Source organism: Trematomus bernacchii, unplaced genomic scaffold (genome assembly GCF_902827165.1).
Source record: "Trematomus bernacchii unplaced genomic scaffold, fTreBer1.1, whole genome shotgun sequence".
Lineage (NCBI taxonomy): Eukaryota > Metazoa > Chordata > Actinopteri > Perciformes > Nototheniidae > Trematomus > Trematomus bernacchii.
Genome location: NW_022987698.1, coordinates 2,108,133 through 2,122,465, shown reverse-complemented (window position 1 = coordinate 2,122,465; position 14,333 = coordinate 2,108,133). Strand labels below are relative to the sequence as shown.

Genomic DNA, 14,333 nt, shown 5'->3' with positions numbered 1-14,333 from the left:
TAATAATAAATAAACCCAGTAAATTAATTTTTCTCTGCTGTCAAAAAATACATTATTTGATTTAAAAAAAAAAACCTATTGACAAGAATGACTGGCCAGACATATGTGATTCTTGCCCATTATTAATCTATTAAGTACAGACTAATGTGGTAAGAAGAAAAACATAATGTTTGCTAATAATGCATATTATGAATATATGGTTTCTTACTCACATTTACATAAACGATGAAAGTAACCACTGTTTATTTGCAGAATTATAGCAATAAGAAACAATGCATTTTTAAACAGAAATCTCTGTGTTTCTTCTTTGAGTACAATAAATAAAGTTTACACAAATTCCTGCAACATAAATACCACGCACAGCATTGAATTACTAAAGTAACAAATAAAAACTGCTGTCATATGGAGACCCTATGAAAAAATAACGTACGAACTTGAGAAATATGAATGACTGCTCACTCAACATTCAAGTAATCCGGATATTTGTGCTCATTACTTTAATTATATAGATGCAATGATTGAAAATAAAAAGTGACTTTGCTTTAGTAGCTAGTAAAAACAGATTAATAACTGTATCGATAATAGTTTTACCACAAGTAAAGTAAAGATACTTTGAGAAGTAATGTCCATTAGTATGAATAGTAGTATCTATAAACAGTATGTCAAGTTTCATAAACAGTTCATTTCTTGATGCTGTAACTTATCTTTTACTGTATTCAGATACACTTACACACTGTATGAAGTGGCCTTACTGGCTACTAACGCTGTGGTACAACAGCGAGGTATATCTAACTGAACTCTTCTGGGATCTGCCCTGGTATCCTAAAACTGGTCTGCCCATGATCCAGAGTGCTTCTTGGACTGGAAGTAGCAAAGCTGGCACGTGTCTCTGCTGTGAAGCTGGTCTTATGGAGGAACTGCAGGAAGTTCTCGTTGCCTGAGCCCTCATGGCTGGAGATGGCCAGCTCCACTGGGCGGGCGGTGTAGCAGCGCCTCAGCTTACAAAGTTCCTCCCTGATCTGCCTGTTAAGAAGCCCATAAAAAAACGGGTTGATCGCAAAGGAAGTGTATGCCAGCCAGGTGACCGTTTCCTCCAAATCATCAGGAATATTGGGTGTCGCGTGTAGCGTCAGATGCATGTGAAAGGCAAAGTAAGGCAGCCAGCAGATCAGAAACTGGCCAACAATAACCACCAGGGTGAGAGCTGCTTTACCTCCACCAAAAGGCCGGTCCCTCATAATCCTACGTGGGGCGTTGCGGGTTGTGATGATGGTAGTCTGGCTGTTTATTGAGTCAGAGCGATGCTTTGCTTGACTGTTAGTCCACAAGGGCAGAGGTCCATGCTGGCGGGCAGCCACACGGGCCACCTTGTACACATTACAGTAGACTGCAAAGATCACAATAGCAGGAAGGCAAAAACAGATGACACTGAAGAACACAGAGAAGACTCGTCTGTGGTTACTGTGGCTCCAGTGCAGCGAGCAGTGTGAGGCACTAATGGAGCTCAGGCTGCTGTAAGCTGGCCACCCAAACACGGTGGACAGCCCCAGCACAGCAGAGGCCACCCACACCATCACTATCACGGACGCAGTCAGCTTCAGCGTCATCTTGACCTCATAGCGCATTGGATGGACGATGTAGTAGTAACGCTCCACACTAATGGCTGTGATGGTGAAGATAGAGGCAGCTATGAGGAAAACATTGAGGAAGATGTAGACCTGGCACACCAGGACAGTGAACACCACACCAGCAAAGTACGGAGAGCTGGACACAATCTCAAGAGGCATGAGGAGGATGGCACACAGCAGGTCCACTGCACACAGGTGGAACACAAAAGCAAATTTCCTGAGATGAGGGGCTTTTATGACAACTACCAGAACAGCAGTGTTGGCTAGAAGTGCCAGAACATTCAGGGTCACCATGAAAAATATCCCTGTCAGGTCCTTGAATCGTGTCTGCGGGTTGGGAAGGACGCCCAGTTGTCTGCTGGAAGCTGAGGGCATCGGGGCCCAAACGGTGGTGCTGTCATTGTACTCAGCATTCAGAAATTGTGTGTTTTCCTCCATGATTCATAGTACAGGTTTTAAAGTAAAAGCACACGTATGTAACCCAACTCCCCCATTGGTCATTAATGAGGTCAAACAATTCTTCAGCGCATCAGATGAAATACTCTTCACTCCTGTGTGAAAGACAATGAAGTCCATTAAAACATTAAAATGTATAACAAAGTATGTCAAATTAAGAGTATATTTAATCTATCTAGTGTTAGATGATATGGTTGACACGTTAGCAAACATATTCCTATTTACACATCCTGCATAACTACATCAGCTTTCATGTGTCGTGTTTATGTCTGCCGTGAATGTAAATCAATTATTCCCTTTTCTTAGCTCTGTTTTTGGTCTCTTTGTTATTGCACATAATGTTGAGGGATTCATTCCAATATGTTTCAAATATAAACATTCAGAGATCCCTACTGCAGCCTCATATTAAAGGAACACACACACTCCGCAAAGGAGAACTAGGAAGTTCATCAATTAATGTTTATTTATGAGAATGTTATAGAAGGGATGCTCTCTCTCTTACTCTCTTTATTCGAGTGAGGGAGAGACATGATCAATAGGAATAATTCATAGAGGAAACCCTGTCTCTCCTCCATCCGTCCCCATCCTTTTGAAATGTAAGATAATGAGTGTGCTTGTTTTAGCCCAGCTGCAGGGAACTGGCTGCATTGATTAGTATGTGTTCGGTGTCACCCTGCAGCGCACCATCAAAGAGGAAACCTCTTACTGGGACAGGTTGGACCCTCAATCACAAACTGCATTTCAAACATCTTCTCCGCATAATTTTTCTTATCTTTGTATTGCCTTGTGATTACAAATTATAATCAGGTCCCAATCTTACGACTGTGGATGATGTTGTGTCCTAAATACATGTTCTCGCTCAATGGCCCTGATCCACTGATGCTCTCCCCTGCTGTAATCTTCTATTGCATGCCACGTTTGCAATGCGATTTATCCCCAGGAAGGACCAGTTTATTTACATTGGCATGATTATTATGTAAGGCTGTCCTAATGTTCATCATGTTCCCGTTACAGCATATGCAACAGGATTTAAATCCAGGTTTTACTCCTGAAGAGGATGATAATTTTCAGCCAAGTCATTTGTTGTGTTTTCTAAACTCTCTTGTATTCATTAATTCAACAGCAACAAATGTATTGGATTTTGCAACTTCAGTCTTTCTTCAATCTTTTCTATATTATCATAAGGATGACAGAACAATGCAGGTCAATATATCCCTAATATGCGCATTACAGAGCATCTTTTAGATACCACTGGTTTGTAATATCACTTCATTCCTTGTTAGTCAGCTCTTGTGTTATTATAGATTTAATTCAAACTATAACAAAAAACGGTCAACAGTTCACCAGACTACAAGATGCCAGGAATGCTAAGATTTGTAACATGTTTGTTGTCTAAATTACCTTCAGTTTTTGCCACATTCTGCAACACATGGAAGTGGAAGGTTTTTCTTGAATTATTAAATACTCTAAAAAAAAGATTATGCATTAATATTCCTTTATACATTAATATCCTGATTCTTAAAGTTACATCTTAGAGAATGCTATAACTACTTAATAAAAAAAAGGAACTTACCAAATCTTACATTTTGAAAAGTGGTTGTAGATCTTCCAAAAAGTTGTCTCAGTTTTGTAAATTTGAATACGTCCAAATCATGGTGATGCCTCTCCTCTGTATCAATTCAGGTTTGTAATAATGGTGGTCCCTTACAGAGATATATAGGAAGATCTGGAAAATCAGTGACAAAATTGTACATTTCCCAAAGAAACAGCCCTACATGCGTTCGTACAGGACCCCAGGGAGAGCTGACTGACAGAGAGGTGATGTGCGTCCACTGCACAGCTGGCTGAGCACTGAGGGGGAGGAGCCAGCATGTGGTGATTCTTCAATTCACATCTTTCATGACAACATGACTCTATCAAACTGCCAACCGCTGACATTAACCACGTCTTACACACACAGTCGTTCATCAGTCAGTATGTGGCAGTGACTGTCACACACTGTCCACTGTGCCTGTCTGTATATGTACACACACACACACACACACACACACACACACACACACACACACACACACACACACACACACACACACACACACACACACACACACACACACACACACACACACACACACACACACACACACACACACACACACACACACACACACACACACACACACACACACACACACACACACACACACACACACACACACACACACCATTTTTTTTTTTATCCAGTTCATCATGTCTTAAAAATGTATATTTCCTAACAGTTGTACTCTTTTGCTAATAGAAAAGCATGAAACCAGGCTCAGCGCTGACATCTGTTGGTTGCTGTACATTTTAAATCCCCATGGGAGCATGCTGTACTTTACTGTGCTGACGTAAGAAAGGGTCCAGGTTAAGTTAACAGAAGGATATCAGTTCTGAAAGTTTATTGGCCCTTACGTAGGTAAGCACAACACACAGAGAAGTGATGTAATAGATGGTGTGGAAGCAGAAAGATTATTTATCACTTACAGCATATTTTGCAACTACAAAAAACTATCCTAGAAACACAGTATCACCTGGTGTAACGCACAGTTTGTCATGAACTACAGGGTCAACATAACCCCCCTATTAATAGAAAGATTTTCGTTCACAGCCGACTGAAAGTTTAACTATTATAAATAGACCGACTTCACATAGGTATTATTTAGACACTTCCACTTACTACCTCAAATAAAATAAGAACACTTGGTTGTTTTTACCACTGACAATGACACGTGACAGTGCTTCTGGGTCACCAGATTAAACCTTACACTTTAAACACTTTGAACACATGAGAGACAACAGCAGCTGCAAAAATGTTAGAATTCTAAAAAGTGTTAAAAAAAAGACCTAACTAATAAAATCACTCAAGCACTCGATAATGAATAAAATAGACAGGTGGATTAAAAAGTCAACCTGTCAAACATGAAATACGGGTGACCAACACATTAAGGCAGAATCAAAACGTTATAACTGAGAATCGTTAGTCATCGTTCCATTTTCAGACAGAAGTGCAGCGTCATGGCAAAAGCTTTGATCAATGAAAGCTCTGTTTTCAGCTTTACCTATGCCCAGTCTCTTCTTTAATAGTTTGTCCTCATTGTTCAACTTCGTGCGGATTGCCGTTTTTATTTGGCTGCTATCCACACCAAACTTGAGTGCCACATGTTCTGGAAGAAGAAGCATGGGAACAAAAAGTTAGTCTCCTTTTGGTAGGATCACATCTTAAAATGATGAAGACATCTACAAAGAAGGTATGTGTGCTTGAAAAAGTAAATGACACCATCAAACACTTACCAATGATACCTGTCAAGATCTCAGGTGGGAGTTGAGGTTTGTGGCTATCTTCTCCAGAAAAGGCGCTCCTCCGGCCCTGCAGAGAGTGTGTGCCCAGTGTTTCTCTGTCAAAGAGTATCATCAGCAGAGCCGACGTGTACTTTTTGTAGTCTCCAATCTCTGCGATGCGCTCATAAAGAGTTTTTGGTACTCGAAGAGTCTCAGAGAGGTACAGGTAGTTGACATCATCCTGAAGGCAAAATAAAATGTTAGCTGAAGATGCTTTAATGGCTGAATCTGTTAAAAGTATCCAATACTGTTAACCTGAGCTTAACAACAATCAACATTTTGAAACAGGAGTGCTGACATATAATTATCCCTCCTAGTGTGTCCAAGTGGTATTATATTATTATATATTGTTAGGACTGCTGTGGCACAGGAGACCAGAAGGCTTTCTAAATTGCTCAGAGCAGACTCCTAGTGAAAAATTATGGTGATGAAACACTAATATACAAATGAATGAATTGTGTCACCTGCTGACTTTTGGAGCTAGTGCTAGCATTGCTGCATTTTTTTACCACGGCTTTGTGCAGTAAATTGAGCCTTCACTTCCCAGGAGATCTACATAGTGGCCAACAGAATTGCATGGTGCAAGCAAGGTTATGGGGAAACAAACTACATGCTTTAGTGTTATTATTTTTAAGGATTACTAAGGTGAACCAGGCAATCTTCCCAAAATGGTGTTATTAGAAGACATGGAGTATGAGCACTGACCTCTGGGAGGATATCATGATCCTCTCTCATCTCCCCCTCGGGCTCTCCCAGGAAAGAGACGGTTTCATCATGAGAGTTGTGGGATCCTGCTGCTGCCTCGCCTCCTTGGATCACATGATCCAGAGTGACTCGCAGTTCATGAGCGGTGTGCCTCATCTGCATCATGAGAGTGTTCATCTCTGCAAAAGGTGTCAGACCACTTTAGAAAAGCTGAAACAAAGTAAGTTTTTTTTCACGGGGTAATTAGCATTAGCTGGCAGGTTTGTTTTCAGTATTGGCTCAGGATTTTAGCAGCAGTCAAAAACTTCTGACATGCAAAAAGCCAAACTTGATAAAGTATCTATAAAAACAAATTATTATTTTCTATTTAAATGATCATATCTTATCTCCCTACATTGTGGTTTGAATGCCTTCTATGTTTATTAAAAAAACACATTATTTAGATTCTATTAAATAGCACTTATACAGTTCTGAATTTTTGATAATGTTTCCTAAAAAAGCAAAGCAAATAATAATTTCATTGGATGAAATGTTCAATTTATCACACATAGACATTGTAATAAATGTTCATGTAATTGCTGGAAACTTAATTCTCAAAAATGTTGTGCTTGCCTGTAAAAAGATATTACACTTTTGCAGGATCTGCTGTACACTGACTAAAATACTCTATAGGTTACACTAGCAATTAATTGAAACTAGAAGTGTAACGATAACATTAACAATAATTTATTTTCTTATTATTTTGTTCCAAATTAAATTGTTCTTTACAGGGGCCTTCTTTGAAATACATTAAAAATAACAAACACCAAAAACAAAGCATTAAGTGTAAATTAACTATTATTTTCCCCAATTGTTTTGTTCTAAAAAATATCAAAATCAACCATAATGTATGTATTAATTAATAGTAATACTTTTCCACCCACCTTTGAGCTCCCTCAGCTCTCTCTCGGCCAAAATTCTACATCTGCGTTCATACTTGAGTTGTGCCTGCAGTTGCTCTATTTTCATGAGGAGGCTGACGGTGTCTGTTCTGATGCCTGGGCTTGCAATATTTTCTTCCTCAAATTCAATGTTTTCATGCTGCCAAATGAGAAAGAAAAAAAAACACATGAATAACTCCAAGTGTAGTGAGGCAAACAACAGTTGTTTCATGCACAATTTCACAACAAATAGCATCTCTCACCTCGTTGTTGGGAAAGGGGGAGTAGCTGGACTCCTCCGCCAACCTGTACTTATCCTCTACTGTTTCACAGCCAAACCCCTGAGCATCAGGGCCGATTTTTATCATCTTTGCTGGGGGTTGTGATGGAGTCGCTCCTGCGTCTCTTTTGGGTGGCATGGGGGTGGAAATAAATATCTGGGTAGACAAAAGATTTAATTATTTGACACATCAAGTATGGCACGGTATTTTTGCACACGCTGCAGTAAAACTTTGAATGAAACTTTTTCAGTCGTTGTTTATCTCTTTACAGTGAGTCAATCGAGACAGAAATGAAAAGTTAGTTCAGATCGCATCCCCCCCCCTCCTCCTGCTTCCTCAACCCCTCCTACTAGCTTCTTCCAGATTGCCTCCAGCTGGAGCCACTGAGTGATAAAACTGTCTTTCAAAAATACATTCTCAAATACATGTAATATTCAATGTTACGCGGTTCCGAGAGAGGAGGCTCACCTGGCCGTTCAGCTATACTTCACGGAAAACTGTAACCACACACTCAGGAAGGATAGCAGCGAAGTACATGCAAATACTGCGTAGTAGAGGAAGTACCGGTAGTAGTACTACTGCAGTACTACTGTTATTAGATCCTGATACAAATACGACTATTTTTATTCAACAGCGGCGCTAAATGTTTCCGGTTAAATATCAGTGAAATACCGCTCCTGTATTTCTATTTTACTGTGTATGGTACACGTGTGTATACGATTGCTGTCATGAGCAATATATATTTTTACAATTATGTGCGGAACTAAGATGCGTAAACTCATTCCCCGAGGGAAGTATTTTACCCCAGTACAGTTTCCTGCTGACTTAAAATCCTATTTCACCCAATGAAAATCCAGCGTTTGAACAAAGGCGGGACGTGTAGGAGGAACTGTGAAGACCAGCCAATCAGCAGCTGTCTTCCAACGTGACGTCAGCTTCCTGGTTTGGTTGCACTGCACTGTACCCATGTGGGTTTGGTGTTGACGTGCTGCTTTAGAAAGTTAAGGAGCTAGCTCTATCTACATTTATCAATTACTTAATCGCGTTTCACCATGTCTTCGCCTTTCTTTATAAAGGCAAAAGTAAACCCCAAATTTGCCAAAAAGGGGAAACCTGCAACAGTGCTAAAACGAAAGGTAAGTTCGCCGGACCTAGCTACTAAGCTAAATCCCAGTAACGTTAGCTAACCACAGGTTGACACATGTGTTTTCACTATAATAACCTGCTGTGTCTACCCAGTCACGAATGCAACATCCTTGTATGTCATTACAAACCCTATATTTTCTTGTTGTGCTGCAGGGTGATGGAGACCCAGGAGGAAAGGGAAAACCAAGAGCCAAGAAACTCATCTCCAAACACAACGAAGAGATTTCCAGCGACTCTGAGACAGAGAGGTAATTTTCCGATGTATTTGTTTGGGTTATGGTATGGATATGACCAGTAGATCGTTCAACATTTGAAGCACATCACTAACCCAGGTGTTTTGCTTTTGTTTCTTGTTCCTCAGTCCTATAGTGGCCAGGAAAAGACAGACCATTGAAAGGGATGATTATGATGAAACACCACAGGAGAAGAAGCTTAGATTAGCCAAACTGTACCTAAACCAGCTAAAGGAAGAAGGTAAACTTGAATTATCTATACAGCATAACCTAGAGGTCTGACATTACTGCTATACTTGTATGTATTAATTGTGTGACTTAATTTGTCAGAGGACGATAAAGCAGAAGATGACGCCTTTGAGACTGATCTGGTTGCTGGAAGACTTCAAGAGGAAGTGGTAAGAGATTGTCTTCTGTATTAAAGCATATCGTAGAAGAGCATGTCATTTCTACTGGGGACATCATGGGACATGACCCTCTTATTTTTCATAATCCTGTTTCTGTCTGTTCGCGAGCCCCCTTGTACTTTGTCAGTTCAGTTTATTAACATTGTAGTTTAAGTTTGATCACTTAATCTCTAGACTAATATAAAACTCAGCACTTTCTTTCCCACATTAAGGCATATTTAGTGATTTCCAAATTTCCACATGTACTACATTCAGAAGCATTTCCATGCTTGAATCTGCAAATGTACGACCATAAAATGTGACTAGGGCTTGAGAGGGGAAATTCGTATTACAGATATCACTGAATATTGATTTATGTTCCAATCCACACATGAACCCACGCAGGTTGTTGTTCCTGAACATTTAAGGTATAGACTGCATGTGTGAACTAAACGGCTACCATCATTTACAGGAGGGGATCTCTGAGCAGAACAAAGTGTTGATCTTGCATTTATCCATTAGCGTTTGCTGCAATAGGCTTTATATGGAATTTCCCCTTAGTTTGAACTTCTCAGACTAAATGTAGTGTGATTTCTCAGTTCTGCAGACACATGTCATGGCTGATAAAACTACTGGCACTAGTGATGAGGAAAATTAAGCTTTCTGAAACACTATTTAGCAAATTTTGTTGAGTGCAGTCTATTGTTTAAAAGCCACAAATACCATTTAAGCTGTCAGAGTATCATGTGTTTTTTTGGGTGTTAACTTCTCCTCACCCAACTCATGAAACTAGTTTTCTGTGAGAATTTATTCTGGAGGATCAATTGCCGTATAGTCTTTAACTTGCTGTGTATGTGATTTCCCCCCTCAGCTTGAACAGAAAGGAAAGCTTCAGAGACTTATTGCCAAAGATGTAAGTACAGCAAATGTTATCGCTTCAATATCCACACTATGTTCAATATTATAAAGGAAATCTGTTTATAAACAGACTGACATTGATTTTCAATCTTTCTTTTAGATCATGGCACCAGATGCTTCAGAGATCAGAGTGTTGAGAGGACACAAACTTCCAATTACCTGTCTGGTCATCAGCTCGGATGACAAGTACATATTTTCTGCGGCCAAAGACTGCTCCATTATTAAATGTAAGTCAACACCCAAATTCTGAAATCCCTTCAAATAAGTATGCGTGGAAATTGGGGAAAGTAACTAAATATGGATATGAATAAAATGTGCCTTGCTGTTGAGGCTCATGGTTTGATTTTGCAGTCTTAATTGAATGTTTTCTCATATTTCAGGGGATTTTGAGAGTGGAAAGAAACTGCACACGATACATGGTGGAAGGAAAGGCACCGAGGATCGGCATGTTGGACATACAGCCCATATCCTGTGTATGGCCATATCATCAGATGGGAAATACTTGGTGAGTAGTACTCTCAGCCTATCCTGCCTTTTTACCAGCAGTTTGATAAAGTGTGCCATCATATTGTAACAGAAACCTATTTCTCCACATCTTTTAGGCCACTGGGGACGTGAACAAACTGATCATGATCTGGGAGGCAAAGACATGTAAACATCTATATAAGTTCACCGGACACAAAGGCCCAGTGTCGGTATGTTCTCCCTCTTTCTCTCTCTAATCTTTTTTTATTTTACAAGTTACCTACTGTAGTTATATTGAGGCTCTGAGGTCCTGTCAATCATATCAAATGTATTTTCTCTTCTCAGGGTCTTTCATTCAGAAGGGGAACTCACGATCTGTACAGCGCCTCTCACGATCGCTCAATAAAGGTGTGGAATGTGGACGAGAATGCATACGTGGAAACTCTGTGAGTAACTTATCAGAAAAGGCTTTATTTGACCAACAACACTTGTATTCTGTTTGAAAGTGTGAATGTAACTGTGATTGTGACTTTCTACAGCTTTGGGCATCAGGACGCCATCACAGGACTGGACTGCCTGAGCCGGGAGTGCTGCGTGACGTCGGGGGGGCGGGACCGCTCGGTCAGGGTGTGGAAGATACCCGAGGAATCCCAGCTGGTGTTCCACGGACACGAGTGAGTCCGTCTGTCCTCACTCTGTTCAGACCGTAGAGCGCTGTGATTGACCAATCAGAGTCAAGATTTAAACGTGTAATGTTATTTAGTACAAAAAATGGGTTTCAAGAATATGAAAAAGTGAGATATGTGTTGTGAGGATATATTGTGACTCCTCTTTTGCCGACAACCATTTTAATGTCCTGTAGATTTTATGAATAATCCTCCATCTTTGGGATTACAGAATTATTTTATTTTCCTAAATTCATGGCAGAATAGACTTAGTTAGAGAACTGTACATCATATCTTTCATTTTCATCTTTGTGAAATGCAGTCCATGTAAGCATAAGACTAACATCATCATCATTGTGTCCTCCCTCTGTCTCCCTACAGGGGATCCATCGACTGTATCCAGCTCATAAATGAGGAGCACATGGTTTCAGGAGCTGACGACGGGTAAGGCAGTCGCAGCTTTCACAGTCGTATCGTATACAATGCTGTTTTTGATCAGTGTTAACAGATTTATTCATGTTTCTCTTCTGTGTCCTTTCATTTCATTGTCTACACGGCCTCAGCTCTGTGGGTCTGTGGAGTGTCAACAAGAAGAGGCCTCTCAGCACAGTAAAGCAGGCTCACGGTCGCCATGGTGAAGCAGGGCTGCAGCAGGCTCATTGGGTCTCTTCGGTGGCGGCGCTTCAGAACTCAGATACCGTCGCCTCAGGTGCCTCCGGCTGTGAGAGTCCTCCTCACCAGCTTTTTATTCTCACACATATATACACCCACTCAACTGTGCTGGATACTTTTTAATGAAACAGTTAAACAACAGTTTTTTGTTAAATGAATTCAAATAATGTATAAACTATGACTAATTGTCGTACACTTTTGTCGTATTATTATTATTAATAATGTGCTATGATAACGTGCAATTACGTATCTGCCACTACGTTTTTTTTTTTTGCACCACTAAATACTGGTAATATTTTACATTAATGATGTTTCATGTTTCCTGTAGATATTTAACTGCTCTTTTTTACTGCACTTTTAGTGTACATTTGTACTATTATGCTGCTGTGTTTATTGTATTTTTGTAACTCTGGCACAACATTTCCTTCGGGATAAATAAAGTCTTATCTTATCTTACACGCATAATTAGAACAGTTGATGCTAGTATGTGTGTCTTTAGCCGCACGTTAGACGTTCTGCTGTCTGTATTAATGTAATATTCTCTGTGCAGGCTCTCACAACTCGGAGGTGAAGCTGTGGATGTGTGGCCAGAATTACCGTAAACTGGAGCCTCTGTTCAGTGTACCAGTGGTGAGCTTCTTTATCTTTTTTAAAAGCGTCACATTTTCTTAAGATTTATAAACATTATTCTCACTGCATTTCTGGCAACATCTGCCTCAAATATCTCATCGTGTCTCTTCCTCTGCTTTCTGTCCCAGTGTGGTTTTGTCAACAGTCTGAAGTTTTCCAGCTCCGGTCAGTTCTTGGTGGCAGGAGTTGGACAGGAGCACAGGTAACTGAACTAATGATCATGTAACCATAGAAACAGTAGGTAGAGGTCCTATCAGCTTACTAAATGTCAGTGGGTTTATGTTCAGGGAAGGAAATGTCCACCAGATGACAGTGTTAATCCATCTCTCAGCCTCTGTCAGGGGGAAACCACACTATACTTTTTTTTTTTCAATGCAGCCTCAGTTGTTTCCAATTCTCTTGAAAGATAGGATCCTAGCCTCAGATGGCATTAATGGATTGAAAGAAACTACAGAACAGTATTTTACAATGGGAAATGTAACGGTGGATTTCTAGTATTCGTGACTACACTGTATAATTAAAACACACAAATACTTGGATTTTAATTGAATTAGCAGAAGTTGTTGTTGCTTTGCCAGCAACTGTTAAACTGTAATGAGGGTTTTATCTAAAGTTAATAAAGCACTCTGAATACAGTCAGTGCTTACTGTCTGAACTAACCCTGAAGGCTGTGATGTTGATTCACTTTTCACAAAGGTTTGAGGCACAACTGTTCTTTGTGGGTGGATCAGTGTTTCACATAATTATATTTGCATTACAATCTAAAAACGACAAAAGAAAAGTTGATTGTAAAGCGAGTCTTTATCCTCTTCTCTTCTGTTTCAGATGTTGTTTCTATAGCTCTCTGGATAATGTGCTCTGCTGGTATCTGTCACCTGTGATTTAACTTTGTTTTGTTTTTTCTGCAGGTTGGGCCGATGGTGGAGATTAAAAGAGGCCAAGAATGGGATCTATATTATTCCTCTCAAAAGGAAACCAACTCCAAGTCCAGAGGAAGTTAAGATAGCTGAATAGTGGACTGTTAAGTGACTTTTATTTTGTAAATTAAAGGTTAAAAAGCTGACTGTTTTGTACATCCTCCTTGAGAAAGAAAACCCAACATTTTGAAGACGACCCTGATCGTTTATACAGGTGTTTGCTGTTGGTCTTGTGATCTTAGTTTTGGGAGGAGCTTTAACAGCATTAGTGAAGCTGGACAACACCCACCGCAGCCAGCCAGTTCACCGTGCTGCCATCGTGCAAGAGATACAGAAGACCCCCCCCGCGTACCACCGGACTACAGAGCAGCCTCTCTCCTCCGGCTGTGACACTGTGACAAATGAGAGTTTTTTGCCTTTTTTCTTTTTTCTTAGTTACATGTAACTGCCCCTTGTGGCACAATCCTGTGTTATACATGAAAATAAATAATCACTTGTATCCTTGTAAACTATCGTTGTTTTCTTAAAGGATTCAGGCAGGGTTCGCTGAGTCACGATCGTTACCAAAGTGAGAAAAATGTGTATTCTAGGCATCAGCACATCCAGGACTAAACATTTCATCCTCCTTGTTTTGTACTTTTCAGAATTCTCCTTAGTTTCTCTATCCAATTGTGTGCCGGAAAATTCAACATCATTTTTCTGTATCATTAGGGGATGGGTTAAGTGCCTACATTGTCATGGCAACTGCTTATGTGTGGGTTATTGTCAACCTGTTGAAGCAACATTAAATTACAATTAACTCTACAGGAGAAAAACGTATCTCTGTTGGTAGAAGACCTACAGAATAAATTAAATGTTGCAAAATGTCATTTACAAGAGAACATTCAAGGTAATGCAAACAAAAGGTTTTAGAATTACACCAAATAGGTG

At 40.0% G+C, this 14,333-nt stretch overlaps 3 protein-coding genes across 3 annotated transcripts; 1 reads left to right on the top strand and 2 right to left on the bottom strand.

Moving 5' to 3' along the window:
• Positions 1 to 674: 674 nt before the first annotated feature.
• Positions 675 to 4,103, bottom strand: si:ch211-213o11.11 (probable G-protein coupled receptor). The gene is made up of 2 exons (XM_034139303.1): positions 3,658 to 4,103; positions 675 to 2,179 (listed from the first exon to the last, which is right to left on the bottom strand). The coding sequence occupies exon 2, from the start codon at positions 2,064 to 2,066 to the stop codon at positions 789 to 791; it is 1,278 nt and encodes a 425-aa protein (XP_033995194.1). The 5' UTR covers positions 2,067 to 2,179; positions 3,658 to 4,103; the 3' UTR covers positions 675 to 788.
• A 407-nt stretch (positions 4,104 to 4,510) lies between these two features.
• On the bottom strand, positions 4,511 to 8,133 carry LOC117489308. The gene is made up of 6 exons (XM_034138512.1): positions 7,840 to 8,133; positions 7,354 to 7,527; positions 7,094 to 7,250; positions 6,171 to 6,349; positions 5,418 to 5,646; positions 4,511 to 5,290 (listed from the first exon to the last, which is right to left on the bottom strand). Exons 2-6 carry the CDS (start codon positions 7,507 to 7,509, stop codon positions 5,088 to 5,090), a joined length of 924 nt encoding a protein of 307 aa, XP_033994403.1. The 5' UTR covers positions 7,510 to 7,527; positions 7,840 to 8,133; the 3' UTR covers positions 4,511 to 5,087.
• A 191-nt stretch (positions 8,134 to 8,324) lies between these two features.
• rrp9 (ribosomal RNA processing 9, U3 small nucleolar RNA binding protein) lies at positions 8,325 to 13,912 on the top strand. The gene is made up of 15 exons (XM_034139520.1): positions 8,325 to 8,507; positions 8,671 to 8,765; positions 8,879 to 8,991; positions 9,081 to 9,148; positions 10,008 to 10,049; positions 10,155 to 10,281; positions 10,435 to 10,559; positions 10,657 to 10,749; positions 10,865 to 10,965; positions 11,059 to 11,193; positions 11,566 to 11,628; positions 11,748 to 11,893; positions 12,407 to 12,486; positions 12,615 to 12,688; positions 13,395 to 13,912. Exons 1-15 carry the CDS (start codon positions 8,424 to 8,426, stop codon positions 13,498 to 13,500), a joined length of 1,452 nt encoding a protein of 483 aa, XP_033995411.1. The 5' UTR covers positions 8,325 to 8,423; the 3' UTR covers positions 13,501 to 13,912.
• Positions 13,913 to 14,333: the final 421 nt, after the last annotated feature.